Raw genomic sequence first — 12,666 nt, 5'->3', positions numbered from 1 at the left:
TTGATATAGAAAATCCGATAGTATTTATTTGTACCTACTCTCCGTAAAGATGGATGAATTAAGTGTCAGTGCTAGTATAGATAGCGCAGTATTATTAAAATATATTGGAAAATGCTTGATAAATTATTACTTTAAAAAACATTTCGTAGTCTTTAATCAATGCGACGTATAGGTAATACTCCCTAGTTAGATGTCCAGCTTTATCAGAGAAGTACAAAACATAGGCTCCATAACAAAACGGTTTTTTTTATTTGTATATCACGCACGCTTGTACTAAGTCATCACTGAATGAAGCAACCATATTTCGATACTACTATAGAGATTCTTATTAGGCGTATTAGTCTTATATGTATTGCCTAACGTTATTTGCAGTTACCCTCTACGTAAACGTCCCAGTGACTCAGGATCTTCGCGAAAATGTATATTTTTTTATTGAAGGTATTCAAACTGGCAACCAACCGATTTTCTTTAATCTCGATCGATGACGTCCAAGAAGATTGCTCCATCATTATCAGTTCGGCAATTAATCTTTGTCGTTGTTGCCGTAATTCGCAGACCCCTAGACATCCCTTTGTTAACCCCTCACAACTTTATTTATTATCTCGGAAAGTCTTCATAAAATATCAGCGTTGATGATGGTGAATATTTTGGGACGATGTAATTACTCCTAATTAGAATTTCGCTTATCGTTTTGTTCGCTAACAGAAAATTTTGTAATGTAAATATAAGGCACAGAGCACAGGTTACATAGAGTGCGTTTTTGTTTGATAAATATTTTACCCCTTATGATCGGATCAAAACTATGTTATACTTTCAGTTATTGGTGCTCGGATCCTCGATTATTTCTTTACTCATGGTTATTGCTCTTTCTAATCTAGAGTATCCGTTAAATTTCCTGTTCTGCAAGCTACATGCCCTGTTCATATCGAGTGGTAGCTCAGTATATCTCCTTTGTAAGGCGGATTAAAGAGGCGATGGCGTGGACCGCTGCCATCCATCTCCGTTAATGCTGTTTCGACGCGAGTCGGTTTTATCCGCTAGGAATAAACACCCCGGGCAGTGGCGCATTGCATTCTGAGCAGCGTTGTATTGTAACAAGAGCCTTGTAGGAACACTTATTATCATATTCAAAGTCGTACATTGTAACTAAATTTAAAAATTTTATGAAAGTTTTTTATTTTTCCCTGGATGGTATAACTTGGGCCTTGTCAAAGCGAGAGTGACAAGGCATTATTTGCGTGTGCATGCTCCACTTCATCGTCACTTTCCATTAGGTGAGATGGAGGTCAAATGCACAATTATTTTTTAATTAAAAATATAGTATAAAAAATTTAATCAAGGCTATACTGTCATCGAACTTCGTTCGTATGTGGTTCGTATAGTGCGAGTTAGTAAAGTATAGTCTGCATAAAGATATATGCATATCTTAAAATCTAAACGCATTGGTGACCTTTGGATAGTAAGGATACTAAATGCTTTATCAAATATTAGTACAGGCACACAGATCAAAGTTAACATGATAATCCAAAGGTAGTATCATACTGGTATAAATATTGCTTAGCAAATAACCAATTGTTTATTTGGTAATCTTATTTATCATCATAAGATGATAAATATATATAGATAAATAGGGAACTAAAAGAAATAGCGAAAAATTTATATTTTTTTTGTGATTTAGTAATCTTTTCGAATTCATCATATTTTAATACATAATATCAATTTGTAAAATATACTATTCCTGAATACTGTTAAAATGGTATTACCCATATTTCGAACAAAAAAAACAAAATCATAGAGATTCCTTTGGTAACAACTTTTTATTTGTTATACACGTTTTCCTCAATCAGTTCGTAACGTTCACTTTTAACGTGGAAATTTCTTATAATTAAGTAACAATAATTAAAGCTTCTGTATTCAATACCATTCGTCCTCAACGTACACGGTAGGGTAACTCCTGAAATTAAGAAAAGAAAAGAAAGTTCAGTGTTAAAAAGCAAATTAATTAAAGTACTTTGTAGTCAGGGAAAATTAAAAACGAACATGACTCTCTTATAGTATATAGTATGTATGCACATCAAGTCTATGTGGAACCGCTACTGGAGGCAGCTTAGAGTAGGACCTAAAAAGAATAAATTTTTGACAAAAAACACAAGATACAATTGTTTGAAGAACCCAACGAAATTGAAAACTGAACCCCAGAAAGATCCACATCTTCACTGACGACTCATAAAACAAATTCTGGAACAGGTATTGGGGTAGTCTAATATCAGGATATCAACACCGCTTAGTGACCACAACACAGCACTCCAGGTGAATGTATGGGTACCAAGTTGGCAAAGAATCACTCAATTCGAATACTCTCCGACAGCATTTCAGTACTTCAAGCAACTATGACATGAACTCATTTCTTATTTATGAATGCCATCAAACTTTCACGGAGGTATGTATATGTTACCGGAAATATATGAAATCTAGGAATTGTATACAAATCCTAGGAAATGTATACAATTCCGAAGCTATCTAGGAAATGCATAAAATATTGTTTCAAAAACTATTTGTTACATAAATGTCCTAGAAAATGTGTACAATTCCTAGGAATTGTATACAATTCCAATATCGTATTAGGAAATATATAAAAATAATGCTTTCTGTAATAAAACACGTTGTTAAAATGAGAATAATATTTTTTATTAAAGCACTCATTGCCCAGAGGGACTTCCGCGTTTGTATAAAAAAACCTAACTTAACCTAAATAATCCGATTCGTTTCTGCCCAGAGGGACTTCCGCGTTTGTATAAAAAAAAACCTAACTTAACCTAAATAGTCCAATTCGTTTCTGCCCAGAGGGACTGCGACCCGCGTACGCACTGACAGTTTACGCGGCACTAGCGCGATCGCCTGATCAGACGAAGCAATACCCTCCCCTCGCCCCGCTATCCCCGCGTACCCATTGAAATCTCAAATGTTTTACATTTCCGATTGCTATTTAGGAAATGTATAGATTTCCTAGGAAATGTGTCTAATATAATTTATTTTACACATTTCCGTGCGATTTTAGGAATTACATACATTTCCCAGGAATTGTATACAATGACGGATTACATACATTTCCAGTAACATATACACAATCACGAGACTCGAATCTACAGTGGGTTAAAGGACATAGCGGCGCACGTGGCAATGACGCAACAAATGAATTGGCCAAAAAGGGTTGGAGACGAACACTGTAGGACCAGAACCTACACACACAAATAAGTGAAGAACAACCTTATACAAAAGTACAAAAACTTCTCATAATAACTCCTGGACAACCTTTACGGTTTGTAAACAGGCCAGAGAAGCGCTCTCAGTGCTCGACGCCAATCTATCTCGACAATTTCTGCCGCCATAACGGCTCGTGGTTCATGTAATAAATACTTTTTCAATTTAGGTATCATCGACAGCCCTCTATGCAGAGCGTGCATGGAGGAGGAGGAAACGGCCACGCATATCCTACTACGAAACGGTGCTTTGGAGTGTCGAGGTCGCTCACCTAACTCTACAGTAGACCCAGGGAGATGCCGAGATTCCTGGAGTACCTTGGGTGGCACGAGTAGGACGCTGGACCCACCATAAGCAAAATATGCCCTAGACGACGAATTGCGGGGGCCAGCCAGTCACACCATACCATTTCATATATACACATTAGAACACCTGCCTTACTCTACATAAGGAAAGCAATTGTATTATCTAATTTTGAACATTAACTAATTTCAAATAATACAATACATTCTATACCTATTTTGTGCAACTAACAATAATTTGATGTTGTACTTGCCGTTTTGAACCGCGTCCCATTCGGACCGCGACGTGACTATTATAACGAAAATTTCTTTTTGAATTCGTTCTTTCGGGTCAGAGGACACGAGGACTATTATTACAAAATCCTTGTACTATATATTAGATACACCGCAAAGGTTTTTTAATTCACTCTATGTAAGGTCATAACAATATACACGTCCAAAAAAAAGGATAAAAAATAATTTTTCGTCCATTTTGTTGTAATTTTATTTGCTATTTTTCTATGATCTAGAATTGAATAGGAGATAGTTGTAGTGAAAAGAAGTTATTTCTTTAAGCATTGGGATCTTTTTGTTGACTAATGTTTTTAATACTTATGCGTGCGTAATTTGTTAAGCCAATAAATGAACTCATAATGACACATCCGAATTAACCAACCTGTGTTCTATTTTTGTGTATTTTCAATATTGTGATATACTCATACTACTTTGATTTTCAAAAACTTAAAACAAGACACTATACCTGTAAATAGGGTAACCACCACCGCCGTAGTAGCCGTAACCGCTGCCATAGCCACCATAGCTGCTGTAGCCACTACCGTAGTAACCGCCGTAGCTCTTGCCGTGGAAGGCCTTGGCTGCCAGCGCTCCTCCGATCAGACCAGCTTTAGCACCGAGCACACCTGCGCCGATTGCGCCCGCGCCGATTGCGCCTGCGCCGAGGACACCAGCACCGATGGCTCCAGCTCCGAGTGCTGCTGCACCGAGAGCCGCGGCACCTACACGGAAAATATTTTCTTTTAATATTTTCTTTTAATATTTTCTTTTTATTCTGAATAATTGGACGAAGGTTCATATAGGGGAAAAGTTACTATTGTGACCATCGTACTCATATTAATACGAAACGGTTGACGTTTCATCCTCTATCAAAACTCCTTTTCGGCATCTGACTCTGAGTCAAGAAGCAACTTATCAGACTTTACCCTAAAGATAACATTTTTAACCGACTTTAAAATAGTTCAAAAAGGACGAGATTCTGAATTCGACTGTATTTTTTTGAAAGCGTTAAGTGTGCCCAGGCGATTATTCCATAAATATAAGAGCTATCAGAAAGCTTTAACTGATATCGAAAGTACGTTACCTAATGAATAAATCGACATCAATAACATTTTAAAAGTAAAACTAGAAATATCCAAAATTTTAACATTAAACGCACCTATGCATTTAATATGACATCGCTTATTCCCAGTTGTCTCCACTGGCTTTGTTCCCACTGACGACAAGTGGGGAAAAAATATATATGTTACCAGGTGGTGACAAACGAAATAAAAAAGTCTCCGTTGTTACCAGTGGTGATTTCTAGTGGCGACAAATGGGAAAAAAATCCCATATGTTACCGATGGTGACAAATGGGATAAAAAGATCTGTTGTTGCCACTGGCGACAAATGGAATTTAAAATGTCCCAATAGTTGCCAGTAGTAAAAAAAACAAATGGAATAAGAAATACCAAATATTGTTTGTTTGATTCGAATAGTCTGGACACTATAAATCTAAAACAACAGTTTTCTACTTATTTGATGTAATTTTTGTGGGAAATATCGACGCGTCCTTGTCCGATAAAGTTTAAATATCATTTACAATAAAAACGCTGTTCAAGTTTTTAGAGTAAGCGACATTTGTTGCCGATTTATAGTAAGCGACATTTTGTCACGGCGGTCATGTCTCGACATTTTCATAACAATCTATAGCCAATAAACGCCAATGAACTTGCGTACTTCTAAGGAACATAAAACAAATGATTAAAAATGTTTTAAGTTATAATTTTAAAAAAAATTGTGGAATAAGCATATATTTGCCAAATCTTAAGTACCTAATGGAAAGTGAGCGAAATCCAATAAACTGGTTTCATCCCCTAATTTTTCACCTTTACAGGTGTAATATTTTCTTCAAATTTGAACAGGAGAACTAACGAAACGAACGAACGGACAGAACTAATGACGTAACCCTCTTCCAACAGACAGGAACCATTCTAAATCGGTTCAAAAATAACGAAGTAAAAGAGGAAAAATACGTCGAATTCAGAACCTCCTCCTTTTTTCAAAGTCGGTCAAAAATTATTTATAAAAGTAGAGATAAGCATTTATTTCATAAGTATTAATCAAGACAATGATTGAACGGATTTGGAATTTAGGTTAAATTTGATTGAATTTGCGATTATTCGTATGTTAACATAGTAATTTTTTTATAATATCAAGTGACGGGACGAACAAGTCGTGTGCCTAGTGGTAAGCTACGCGCCTGTCCATAACAGTTGCAGTGCCACTCAGAGCCTTAAATCGCAATGATCTGAGAGACACACGGCGCCTGTCAATCTGAGACTTGAGTTGACAAGTCCCATGGGCCCGTAATTTTACCACTAATAAAATGCAAATGAAATAGCATCGCATAATGTCTATGTGTTAAATTGAGAGCATGTGTTATGCGTTGTCCCAACGCCCGCCGCCCGGTCAAAGATGCAACGTGTCTTTAAACAAAAAATACAATCCAATTGAGCACCTCCTCCTTTTTTGAACTAATCATAAACCAAACAAAATAAACAAAACTAACTGTAGGAGATAAATAGAAGAAATAAATTAGGTATATATGTATAACTTTACATTAATATAATATTTATAATCTGCAAGACAAAAACACCAATTCCCTATGTTATGAGCATCAGAGCAACGGAATTCGCTCTGTTGCACGACCCGGAACGAATTTCGAAAAGTTTTGGTCCCCAAATTTTTCCTACCAGGAAACGGACCCAAATCCTCATCATCCAACGGGTATAGTGGAAACCGTTGAAGTACCTAATATATAGATAGAGTTATTTGTAAAATACCAATAACCTCGCAGGATTATATTACATAACATCAACTTTTGTGTCTTGATGACGACTTGTCTTGATGATGACATTCTACAAAACATAATAAATATATCAAAAATAAACTTTAAATTTTTTGTTGTATGATCTGCATTTGGTAGTAAGTTGTTTATCAATGCCTCTCGCGTACTGCCTGCTTTATAAGAATAATTTTGAAGGTAGGTGCTTTCTTTTGCCATCGCGCAGAGTTATCACCAGCTAGAGCGCCCTATTAATATTTGTTTATTTTTGTATGAAAGTAAAATGTGATGAATTATCAAAAGTCATGGATCAATAGATGTTTATGACGTCACTAATATAGTCCTGAGAAGTTGTCTGTATTTTACTAATAAACCTGTATACAAATATTAGTAGGATGATTTCGTATTTCTTCGAATACATTTATTTTTATTCTATAATTAAAATAAGTTTAATTCCAGACGATAGCGACATGCTTAATTGAGTAGGTACTCAATTGTTTGTGTGCTATTTGTAGTGTTCAACGCAATGCAATGCCTATATACTTATATAGTTGGCATCAATCTCTAATTAGAAAGTTTCGCACTTTGGTCCCGAGGGAAGTGCGTAACGATCGCGCCTTGTATTCCACTGTAGATGGTGTATCAATACAACAAAGTATTACGCAACATCCGTAATACATTTTATATAATTAATATCTTCGTAATCGTTAGTAAAGGATGAAACTAAACATAACTTTAAAAAAAAGAACGGACCTCAAAATTTTGTGGAATTACATCTATTTGCCAATTTTTATTGAAATCGATTAACAGAAAGCGAGTGAAGTCCAATAAACCGGATTCATCCCTAATTTACCACCCTTAGAAGTAGAATATTTTCTTCAAAATTGACTAGAACCACGGCTGAAGTACCCCCTTTCCAACAAAAAAGAATAATTGAAATCGGTTCACAAATGTCGGAGTAATCGCGTAACATACACACTGAAAAACAATCGTATTGAGAATCTCGTTCTTTTTGAAGTCGATTAAAACACAGTGTTAGGCATTAATCTATTTCGTTGTATCGTCGTTTCACAATCGTCTAACGTCACATATGTTACTTTTGTCCTTACATGTATAGTTTTTCGGCCATTATACTCAATTTTGTCTGTATTAATCTTTTCTTTTTCAAACACATTAAGAATAGATTCCTGTAGTCAGGATTCGTAAAGAGATTAGTTTTATTTAATGCTGGTAGTTGGTAGCTTAGTAACTAGAACATTAGGATAAATGTATGATAGGTTCTTGACTTACCAAGAAGCAATCCTCTCTTCTGTCTATCGTGTGGGTAGGTGTCAACCAAGGCGACCTGTTCGTACTCTGGCTCTGATTGTGGCTGCAGTACGGTAATTAAGGGTCCATGCTCGACAGCGTACGATACCGCGCACGCCGCCATCACGCCAAAAATTATTACCGACAACTTCATTTTAGAATCTGAAGAGATGATATCAGTATTTACAATTGATAAACTTAACCCACAAAAGACGTAATCGGATAACCATCTTGAGTGACTAACTCAAAGGACAATTCTTGGGACTTTCGATCAATCTTCCTGTCATAAATTACTCTAAAGTTATTAAGCATCAAATGTTTTCCATTTCAATAAATTCTCATTAGAGTTTTAAAAGAAGTTCAACTCTATGAAAGCAACGTTTAAAAAAGTGCAAATTAAAAGTAAGAAATTAAAATGTTATTATCTTTATCTCTCAAGGAGGTCTTTTAAAGAAAATTGAAACCAACCTGATTAAAATAATAACTACGACCACTCACACAAGCGGTAAAATACTGTCCGGATTACATCCTGTCGATGTCTTTTATAGGTTGTGTATTCAGACTCACACGTACGACGTTATGTCGTATGTATAAAATACCTATAGTCCCTTACGTGGATCTCAGTGCCCCACCTCAGTGATACATCAATAAGGTAGCTCACAACAGTAGGCCAACTAGATCAGGTGTTCAATATTCATTAGAGATGGATATGAAATAGTTAAGGATATAGTTCGTGTGCTCTAAACTTTATTGCTTTGTCGTAAGCTTAACATGATTGCATAACTGTAATGTAAGTTTAATTTGTGTTAAATCAACCACTGTAAAATTTAATTGAATTTCTAATCCTGGAAAGTTACGTAAATTACGTGGCATTCCTAATATTTTAATAGTAGTGAAGCCTTCTCCGATAGATCTGAAGAATGTAAATCGATAAAGAAGGTACAATGCAAATGTTGCAAAGTTAAACATTCCCTGTAATACATGTACCATATACATCGTGTGTACCATATACATACCTTTCATTACTGATTGCAATGAATTATTATCAAAAAGATCATTATTCATAGAAATATAACAAAATTAAGCTCGGTAACTTAATAACATATAATAATATATTTCGTTTAGTTGATAAATTAAGTTCCAGGTTTGCAAAATATTTCGAAATAACAAGCTCTTAGATTTTTGCGATTGTTACACATCGGAAATGACACCATTTTTTCCATCTCAGTCAACCGTGACCATAGGACCTGTAAAGAGCCTGAAACGTTTGCTTGTTTGAAATAAGCGATTGAGATATGAAAAAATGTTTTCATTTCGTATGTGTAACATTCGAAAACCTAAGAATCAAATCTAAAATAAATCAAACTCGATTATCGTATTGAATTTTATTGATTTTACCTACTAATTATAAACCTGTTACTAAAATAAGTTAATATTATTTACGTATTACAACACCAACAATAAAAAACTTTTAGTTATTATTTATAGTATAAAATAAAAAACAAATCATTTCACTATCCCTGAAACCTGTTTATGTTACGGTCTTATTTTTTGGTATTATTGTCACCGAGCCATATGATTACTATTTATTTATAGTGTCATAACTAGTTGGTATGTTAATACTTTAAATGCTAATTTTGTAATAACAACTAACTTTATTTTAAACTGATTTCCTGTTTAACATCTGAAGACGTAACAAATATCTTGTTGACGCTGTTAAGTGATTTGTATGTTCCACATTTAATATTTAAAGTTAAAAGAGACAGATAATGCATATAATTGGAAAAAAGGAAAAGAAAATTATTTTTTAAATATAATGACATACTTACTCATAACTATACACATAATATATACGACTATGAAATCGAACAAAACCATAGTAATAAATAAATGCACACACTCATAGCCTCGCACTAAGGAACCTTTTAACCGTGGCATGGACGTACACATAGATAACCATAAATTACACCCAAACTTACGAGTGAAATAAATGTAGGCCATACAAATATTTCTCCCGGCCCGGGAATCGAACCCGGGACCTCTGCGTGGCAGACCAATATGGTAATCTTTAGGCCACCGAGGCACTTTACTTAATATACAGTAAAAGATAAAACAATAACTAAAACATAATTTTAATCAGCCGTTACCACGTTGGTCTGCCACGCAGTTGGTCGGTCCCGGATTCGATTCTCATCCCAACCTATATTCATTTCTCTCGTGAGTTTGGGTGTAATTTGTGGTTGTCATTGGTGCGGGGCTACGAGTGTGTGGTTAAAAAGCAATAAATGAATGTATATAAAACTTGCAATATACCAGATAAGAGTTTCGATACCCGTAACCGGAAGAAAACGCTGTAAATTGTATCATATTGAATTTGGACAAACACCATTCAAACAGCTAGCAGGGCTACCTTCTTCGATTCCTGGTCCTTACCAATAAAACATTTATTTCTTTATAGGAAATGTTTTGTTTATGCCCGTAACTTATCACATATTCGTATTCGTCAAAAACAAATTAAGTGATTTAAAAGTACGCCCGTGCTTCATATAAATTACTTCGTGTGGCATCCAATTTGCAATTGCAGCTTTTTCTTCCTCATAATTATACAATTTGCTCGTCTCAGAAGAAAACAAATAAGTATAATATATCGAGTGTATAAATTAACACATCAATAAATTCACACGGAGCAAGATGACAAGAATTCTTTGGTCTCTCAATACTCGGCTATAATCTAAGTCTGAAATGTTTCTTTAGACTGTTTTCACTACGAACCTGGAATTCACGCTTAACATAAAAACACATAAATCACATCAGTCAATAAACTCCTGAACTGCAAATTGAATTCACGCAATCTTGAAACGGTTCCTACTTTACGATTTCTTTTTTAATTAATTCTCTGTTATTTACGAGTAAAAAGTCCCGCAAAGTTCGCAATAGTTATCTAATTCAAAGTAAAAGGTAAAGTCTAAGCTAAAACATTATAAGTTAAAAGTCATCACGACACTTCTTTTCTTTCCTGTAACAACACTTACAAAAACCTTTGACTCTAATTACGAACTCGTGGCAATACTTGCAAGTGTAATTGAACTAGTCTGCTATGTCATAGTCATCACTACCTTTGCAGGTATAAAAAAGACTATACCAAATTGTTTTCGGTGTGCTTGAGAATAGTTACTTATATTTAAGTCATGCGGTTGATCTGGGACTACCCTGCCTATGATACATTACTGGAACTTTACACATATTAATTCTCGAGACTTGAAATTTAATCTAAATTAGGCTATAGGTTTTCTGTAAATAACACGATATGGACAATATCTGTAATAAAATTTTAGATTTTGATTTGTTTAAGTCGCTAAGCGTCTTTCTTCTTGATAAAATCGTCTTAAATTCAGATTCGGATTCCAGAAAGTGCAAATTATTTAAATTACCATTCGAATGACAAATTACCTACGATTTATTGTTACGGAAACGTATCTATTAACCTGTTCATTGCCAGCAACGAAGTTTACCGTAAAATTAAATAACAGAATATGATAGTACGGGATACATTTCGCTATATGGATATCAAAAAACCAACTACGGGCTTTACTGTGAGATTTCCAAGTATTTTCTCTATAGTTGCTTTTCCATAGAGAAGTATTAACAATGTGCTGGCGTCAATGATTTACATACATGGAAAGTTTTATATATATTTTTTTGTTAAGCCCTGCACTAGGGTAACCCTGTGTCGCCGGTACTATGGACACACACATAGACAACCACAAATTACACCCAAACTCACAAGAGAAATAAATGTAGGCCACACACATATTTCTCCCGACCCGAGAATCGAACCGAGGACCTCTGCGTGGCAATCCGGGACGGTAACTGTTCGGCCACAGAGGCAATTAAAGAATAGGTATATTAAATCAATATAAGCACTATGGCAAGAATAGTACTGTCATTTTTGTGCGCGGTACAATTTAAGTCCTATCCATGAAAAGGTAAGCATGAAATACGCGACGAATTTTATCGAAAATTTTCGTGCGGCTGCCGCACTGTATGCCAAAGAAGAATGCCGAATCTAAATTATATTTACAAGGCAATGTTTTTCATATAATATCACTTGATATTAAATAGATAGATAGTGACGCATTGAACATGTTGTGCGCCTGATGGTAAGTTACACGCCTGTCCATAACAATTGCAGTGCCTCTCTGGGCTTTCAATCTCAAAGATGTAAGGAGTACTGCCACTGCGCCTGTTACCCTGAGACATAGGTAAATTGACACACGCGGACGATCAAATTCGTCTGATTTAAATGTGCCTTTAAGTTGTTCTTACTAGACAAACAGAACTATCGGAGTACTTACCTACTACTTGTTGTATTGATTTCCTTACGATGCCAAAGATGAAATATTTACTACCTGATCATTACGGGTATTTATACTATTATTGGAGGATATGCCCCATTATCACAAACAACCCAATATTATAAAACGTAAAAATACCTCTTAATAATCAAAATGTACTAGTGATTTCCTCCGAAATAATATCCAATAATTAACCACACGCATTAATAAATAGCCTTATGTAAAATTCGTACCGATTTTTTAATTATTGTTTTGTATCTCTTATTGTATGTTCTCGAGAATTCGTAAACTGTGGTTAAAACTATCGTACATATAATTTTGGCAAACAATATATATACGT

At 35.0% G+C, this 12,666-nt stretch overlaps 1 protein-coding gene across 2 annotated transcripts; it reads right to left on the bottom strand.

Annotated features, from left to right (window-relative positions):
- Positions 1-1,825: 1,825 nt before the first annotated feature.
- Positions 1,826-8,463, bottom strand: LOC113230544 (acanthoscurrin-2-like). 2 transcript variants are annotated; one of them, XM_026464536.1, is made up of 4 exons: positions 8,440-8,463; positions 7,954-8,133; positions 4,303-4,558; positions 1,826-1,954 (listed from the first exon to the last, which is right to left on the bottom strand). In XM_026464536.1, exons 2-4 carry the CDS (start codon positions 8,123-8,125, stop codon positions 1,915-1,917), a joined length of 468 nt encoding a protein of 155 aa, XP_026320321.1. In that variant the 5' UTR covers positions 8,126-8,133; positions 8,440-8,463; the 3' UTR covers positions 1,826-1,914. The 2 variants fall into 2 exon arrangements, with proteins under 2 accessions (XP_026320321.1, XP_026320322.1); XM_026464537.1 differs by lacking the exon at positions 8,440-8,463 and having other exon boundaries at positions 7,954-8,271.
- Between the last annotated feature and the right edge of the window lie 4,203 nt (positions 8,464-12,666).

This window comes from Hyposmocoma kahamanoa, unplaced genomic scaffold (genome assembly GCF_003589595.1).
Source record: "Hyposmocoma kahamanoa isolate Upper Pololo Valley unplaced genomic scaffold, ASM358959v1 63, whole genome shotgun sequence".
Taxonomy (NCBI): Eukaryota; Metazoa; Arthropoda; class Insecta; order Lepidoptera; family Cosmopterigidae; genus Hyposmocoma; species Hyposmocoma kahamanoa.
The sequence above is the reverse complement of the archived record's forward strand: the minus strand, read 5'-3'. Positions and strand labels throughout refer to the sequence as shown.

Bases quoted from the DNA above. Each gene is read 5' to 3' on its own strand.
- LOC113230544 (XM_026464536.1), bottom strand. From the start codon at position 8,125: ATGAAGTTGTCGGTAATAATTTTTGGCGTGATGGCGGCGTGCGCGGTA. The intron at 4,559-7,953 runs GTAAGTCAAGAA...TTTTCCGTGTAG, and splicing joins GAAGAGAGGATTGCTTCTTG to GTGCCGCGGCTCTCGGTGCA. The intron at 1,955-4,302 runs GTATAGTGTCTT...TCTTAATTTCAG, and splicing joins GGTGGTTACCCTATTTACAG to GAGTTACCCTACCGTGTACG.